Genomic DNA, 6192 nt, shown 5'->3' on the forward strand with positions numbered 1-6192 from the left:
GTCACCCACAGCATCCGTGATCTGAAGACAAGACAGACAGGAGACAGAGAACTATACTGAAGATTTGACAGAAGCATATAGAAAGAGGTAAAAGAGATTAAAGATTAAAGTTTAAAGAGTCCAGCCCCTGAGCCATGAGTACGTTTGGGTACTGCAGGGAGTTGAAGAAGTATGAGGAGGTTGATGAAGACGAGCTGCTGGCCACACTGTCCTCCCAGGAGCTCCAGGAGCTGGAGAGGGAACTGGCCGACCTTGACCCCGACGACAACGTGCCCATTGGCCTGAGGCAGAAGGATCAGACCACCAAAACCCCAACGGGGACATTTGACAGGGACGCTCTGCTGAAATACTGCGAGGATGAGAATGAGAAGCTGCCGGAGGACGAGACTGAGGAGTCCAAGGAAAGACAGGTGAGAAGGGACATGCTGTAGCTGGTTACCTGCATAACAATCAGACAAGGACAGCATTTGTAAACTCACTCAGAACTCAAGAGTCACAGGATCTCATACTTTTGATATTTCAAAAATATGCAGCCTTGACAGAAATATGTTGGTTCATAAAAGAAAACAGAGACCAGTTCTAAGATAAGAAGACAAGACTTGTCTGACTTCTGGTTTATTTCAGCCGAAGGTTTTAAGCTGTAACATCAAGTACCAAAAACAGTGTTGTTGTTGTTGATGATGATTTGGCAGCAGGGTGACGGTGATCAGATAGCAATCAGATCTTGATGTGGACTCCGGAGACGCATGTTAATACTATGGATACCACTTTTTTGTTTTCTGATACCGATATGACAAACTCGAGTATCTACCGATACCGATATTATTGCAGTCAGCTGTTTCCATAGCAACATGAAACCTAGGTTTCTTCTAAGGCTGTCTAATGGTCAGATTAAGTCGCAAATACATTCTTAAGATATCGTAGACTCAAGTAGGCATACATTTTATGAGGTGAACGTTTGTTGAGTGGTTCAAATCTGCTTATCCTTGCACTCGGAGGCTAAGAATTCCCAATAAAAAAAAGCGGTCTTGTAAATGAATGTATGACAAACACAGTTTGAGAGTTTTTCCCATAAATAATGCTATTACCATGTGCATCAACACAGGTTAACTTGAACTCCCTGGTACACAGTTTATTATGTAAAATGACAGTGACACATGTACTTAGTTTATAAAAATGAGCGACTGGAAATGTTCTAAAAATATGTATGTACTGCACGTCTGAGAAATGCCAGCTTTAATGAGTGTCTGCCAGCATTGGGTGGCAGAAGAATGTCAGAGTTCTAACTCATTTTCTGCTCCGTCATGTGCAGGAGGGAAGGCCAGATACAAGCGGCGCGGAAAGAGTGTCAGCAACCAGCAGCAACACCGGAAAGACTCTGGACAACGACAGAAAGAAGGCCTCAAACAAGGACAAGAAAACACAAAGAGTTTCCGGCAAAAATGAGACAACGTTAAAAGAGCTGGAGAAGAAAGATGGGCACAAAAAGGAGGCTCCTTCAAATAGGAGTAAATGCTCTCAAAAGAACGGTCCGTCAAAAGGTTTGAAAGGTGAACTGAGGACTGAAACCACAGACCAAAACCCAGACACGACCTCAGAGAGACCGAGTGGGAACCCTATCGTTATCGACACAGTTCTGGAGCAGATCCTGGGAGACGACGCCACCGCGAACGACGTCAACCTCAACAACATCGAAGACGTCTCCCAGGAGACCTTGCTCCGTTTCGCTGAGGCCTTGAGCACAAACACTCACGTGCATGTCTTCAGTCTTGCTAATACCCGTGCTGACGACCGGGTTGCCTTTGCCATCTCCAAGATGCTCTGCGAGAACTGCTCCATCAGGAACCTGAACATTGAGTCCAACTTCGTGTCGGGTCGAGGCATCCTAGCTCTGCTGGCAGCGCTGAAGCACAACAAGACACTGGTGGAGCTTCGTTTCCACAACCAGAGGCACATCTGTGGGGGTAAGGTGGAGATGGAGATGGTCCAGCTGCTGCGGGAAAACACCACTCTACTCAAGCTCGGCTACCAGTTTGACCTCCCAGGCCCGAGGATGACAGCGACCAGCATCCTGACGCGCAACCAGGACCAGCAGAGGCAGCGGAGGCTGCAAGAAAAAAAACAACAGAGTCCTCCAGAGGTGTCGGGACAAGTTTCTAGTCCATCTGCAGAAAAGAGAACATCAAAAAAGCTGTCACAATCGTCCAAGACTGCTGAAAAGAAGAAAAACATAAACTCCCCACCTGCACCTCTGGAGCCGCCGACACGGACGATCGCTGAGATGGTCAAACAACGCGAAGCCTCAAACACCACAAAGGGTCAGTGGAACCAGAAGAAACCCAAGACAAAGAAGCTCAAGAACGGTGCCAATGAAAAGGAGAGCGCCGACATCCTGAAAGACCTGAGGAATGCGCTGAAACCGTCGGTGCACAAAAGACAAGCGGAGCCATCTCACCTGCCGCCGCCACAGAGGTCGAGCCGGGATGACTTGATGGCTGCAATACGTGGAAGCAGCATCCAGGCCTTGAAACGGGTAAGACGTCCTGTCTCTCTGTCCCTGATCGATGTCTGTCAAGGTTTGAAGGAATGTTGTTTTTGCTGAAGTGAAAGCATCACAGACATTTAGCCTCCAAAAGCCATTAGACCCCCCCCCCCCCCCCCCCCCAGTGAGAAAGCCTGCTGTCATCAGACAACAGTCTGTCACGCCATGAATTCCTCGACTCTCAGTTAAGCTATAAATAGCTCGACTTCCTCGCTTGTCTTTGATAAGACTGACGGCTCAGAGAGCTGCTGGGAGAACTAATCGGTGGTTAGAAGAATGCTGTGAAAGTAAACCGTTCCATAAGTGTCAGGGGCGTCACAACAGCAGCAGGAGAACATCGGGAACATTTAGGTGAATGTGGGTAATGCCTGTGGAGCTTTTGCTGCTGTGGTCTCACACTCTGACATTATCCGGCGGTTCTAGGAGAAGTTCTGGGAAATGTCCAGAGCGACATGCGTGATGCAGCCCCCTTGTGACAATTTAGGGAACATGTATATATAACATATATATATATGTGTATATATATGTATATATATATATATATATATCTACCATGCTACATGATTTTTACCCATATCAGCTGTCTTAGTCCACAAACTGGGATTATAACATAAGTGAAATCTTAATTGGTCCCAGTTTCTTAGTTAATAGAAATGTCAAAGCAGGTCAGAGGTCATCACTTTCACGTTCTAATGTGAATGATGTCTGTCGTCTGACAGTCTCTGTGCCGTTTGTCGTTTCAGGTGGATCTTCCTCAGACTGAAGGAACTCACTGAACTCATTGCTGCATCATAATCTGAACTCTTCTCCTCACTTTGTTGAAATATTTGATTTGCGTTTCACACTGAATCTCACTTCTTTCTTTCTCTTTTTTTATAAGCCGTATCTTGTTGAACGTGTCCGCACCGTGAAGCAGCAGACTGCACTTCTTACATGCGTCTGATGTTACTGTATTTTGTTTAAGTGTGAATCCTACTGTGAATACTGATGTGCAGAGGAATAAAAGACTTTGTTGAAGACTGGACTCGGGAAAGGTTAACGTCTGGTTCCTTCAGCTGCAGATAACACTTATTAAACACTTTCTATAGAGTAATAACCACATCACTTACTGACAACATGCTGTGAGGATCAGGTTCATAAAGATGCATTTATTTGCACCTTTGGTAGAATTGCACTATAACTCTGAAGCCCTAAATGCTGGTTAAATATCACAAGGTTGAAAGCGGCAGCAGCTTCTTTTACTTTGAGCTTTGATGGAGGCTCAAAAATCTCTCATCAGCCGCTGTGACATTTGTGTCTTTCAAGTGAAAGGTTGTACTTTTAACTCATGGCTCTGAGGCGACACACAAAGTATGGTCTCCTGGAAATTTTTTTTTTTACAATTTTCTGCAAAGCATGGGAAATAAGATCTGCACATGTTGTTGTTGATGAAATATTGTTATTTTTAGAGTTTGACCACGTTATTTAGACAGTTTCTGTCTTTTACTGTTACTGTTTTGTATTTATATAGCACTTTTCTAGTCTTGATGACCACTATAAGCTGCTTTACACTGGATTTTTGCCATTCACCCACTCTCAGTGTAAAACATGAGCACAGTGATGCAGCAGAGCTTCAGCTTCCATCTGTCTGAGCATGTATCAACGTTCTAATCCTCTCACTAAAGTTCATTAAACAGCTGCTCGGTGTAAACATGAACCTGACCTCCCTCGGGGAGATGCAAGGATTTGCCGCGTCTGAGCAATCACCTCATTACAACATTTTCGCACCTTTGATAAAATGCCACTCGAACGCCACAACCTGGTTTCAGTGGAGGAAAATAAAAGCCGCCTGCTGAGAGACACTGAAGCGTGAGGATCACCACAGTGATCAGACTTCAGCCGTGTTTCAGACATGTTTGCCAAAGTCACACGTTTATAGTGACATTTCCCTTTGCTCCTCACAGTGTTCCAAGTGAAGGGATCAATAACATCATACTTGTCCTCCAGGAACCATGAAGGTCTGTGCACAGTCAAACCAAACGCTTAAGCACTTCACTGAGGTCTACACACAAAATACACATCATATAACATAATTATGGCTGCCTGGTTTTGTGACAGTGACAGTGGTAAAAACACACAATCATTTTGCCTCTATAGTAGGGGGCACAACAATATAGTCTTAAACAAATGATTAAAGCAACGTAAACATCAGAAAAGTTCCCTCACTCATCGTCTACCGCTTTATCCTCCACTTGAGGGCCGCTGGGGCCAATCTCAGCTGACATGGCGGGGTGACACCCTGGACAGGTCGTCAGTCCATCAAAGAACCAACCTACAGAGACAAAACACCTTTCACTCGTACAGTTCATTTAGAGCAGGGATCTCAAAGGCAACTCACCTGTTGAGATCACCGGCCATCGGGGGGCCAGGGTGAGCATATCATATTCCATCATATCTCAATAAAAATGTTGTGTGATTGTAGATCAGGGCTGCCTGTGGCAAGTTTGGGACCTCTGATTTAGAGTGTCCAATTTGCCTAATCCCCAAATCTGCTTGTTTTTGGGCTGAAGGAGGAAACCAACACACACAGACGGGTCCTTGATCCGACCAGGTAGCAAAACACGGGTCTTCTCGCTGCAAAGGCAAGAGTGCTAACCACTACACCAAACATGTGGCCCCAGCCATCATCATCAAGACACAAAATTAAGACATTTGTGATTGATCCTAACTTTCAACTGTACTTTCAACATCTTTTAAGGACTACTTTTTGAGCAAATTTCCACCCTCGGGTGATACTAAGGAAAATAGTTTTCCCACTGTGATTCAAAAGTTCTATTAATGCTTACATGAAATATCTTTCAGAACACGTACATTGGTGAAGCAGTGGGACAAATAACAAGACACTGATTTCTCTGTAAATAGTAACATTTATTTAAGTATACAATTTAGTCTTCTCATTCCCCACCCCCCCACCCGCTGCCCCACCCGCTCCCTTCCCCTTTCACAGGTTCAGTGTCAGTATGTTGGCTTCTCGATGCAGCATTAAGCCTCGCTGGAGGACGGTAAAAACGCAAGACAGACAAAACGAGCGCCGGTTATTTCTTTGCACTGTTAACAGATGGAGGATCACAGGCAAACCTACAAGCTGCTTTGCAAATGCCACATTTGGTTCATTATTTGCTTCTCTTCTTTTATATGATTTTTTCTCCATTTAGAAGGCATTTACAGTTGCATTGCATAAAATGATAGGCTGTGAAGTGAAGGATGAAGGAGGACAGTGACGAGATACATTTCGTTTTTGTGTGGTGTGATACTGACCGGAGCGATGTCGATGCTTCCTCCTACGGAAGATAAAATGAAATCACAAATAAAAACAATGACAACAAGGCTCCCATCATTATTTCACAAAATGCCACAGAGTGCGTGCGAGTTCATGTGTGCAGACATACTTTTGTATTAAGTCAAAGAAATGTCCTAACTCAAACACCGTCAGTAAACGCTTGTGGTTGCATTTAAAGGTTTGCAATATCCCGCAAGAAAACTTTTTTCTTCTTTTTTTTTTTTTTTAAGTGTCCACTGTCACTGTATCCTGCCTGAAATGACGCAAAAATTAATTGTTGACAAGCGCACACCCAAAAAAAAAACAACACAAAACTCAACTATCAATGAAA

At 44.3% G+C, this 6192-nt stretch overlaps 1 protein-coding gene across 1 annotated transcript; it reads left to right on the top strand.

Moving 5' to 3' along the window:
• The first annotated feature begins 134 nt into the window (after positions 1-134).
• lmod2a (leiomodin 2 (cardiac) a) lies at positions 135-3748 on the top strand. Its single transcript, XM_058645923.1, has 3 exons — positions 135-410; positions 1313-2533; positions 3286-3748. The coding sequence occupies exons 1-3, from the start codon at positions 135-137 to the stop codon at positions 3316-3318; spliced, it is 1530 nt and encodes a 509-aa protein (XP_058501906.1). The 3' UTR covers positions 3319-3748.
• Positions 3749-6192: the final 2444 nt, after the last annotated feature.

This window comes from Solea solea, chromosome 12 (assembly GCF_958295425.1).
Source record: "Solea solea chromosome 12, fSolSol10.1, whole genome shotgun sequence".
In the NCBI taxonomy this organism is placed as follows: domain Eukaryota; kingdom Metazoa; phylum Chordata; class Actinopteri; order Pleuronectiformes; family Soleidae; genus Solea; species Solea solea.

Excerpts from the sequence above, each read along its gene's own strand:
- lmod2a (XM_058645923.1), top strand. The coding sequence starts at position 135 with ATGAGTACGTTTGGGTACTGCAGGGAGTTGAAGAAGTATGAGGAGGTT. Across the intron at positions 411-1,312 it reads AGGAGTCCAAGGAAAGACAG|GAGGGAAGGCCAGATACAAG; the intron begins GTGAGAAGGGAC and ends CGTCATGTGCAG. Across the intron at positions 2,534-3,285 it reads GCATCCAGGCCTTGAAACGG|GTGGATCTTCCTCAGACTGA; the intron begins GTAAGACGTCCT and ends TTGTCGTTTCAG.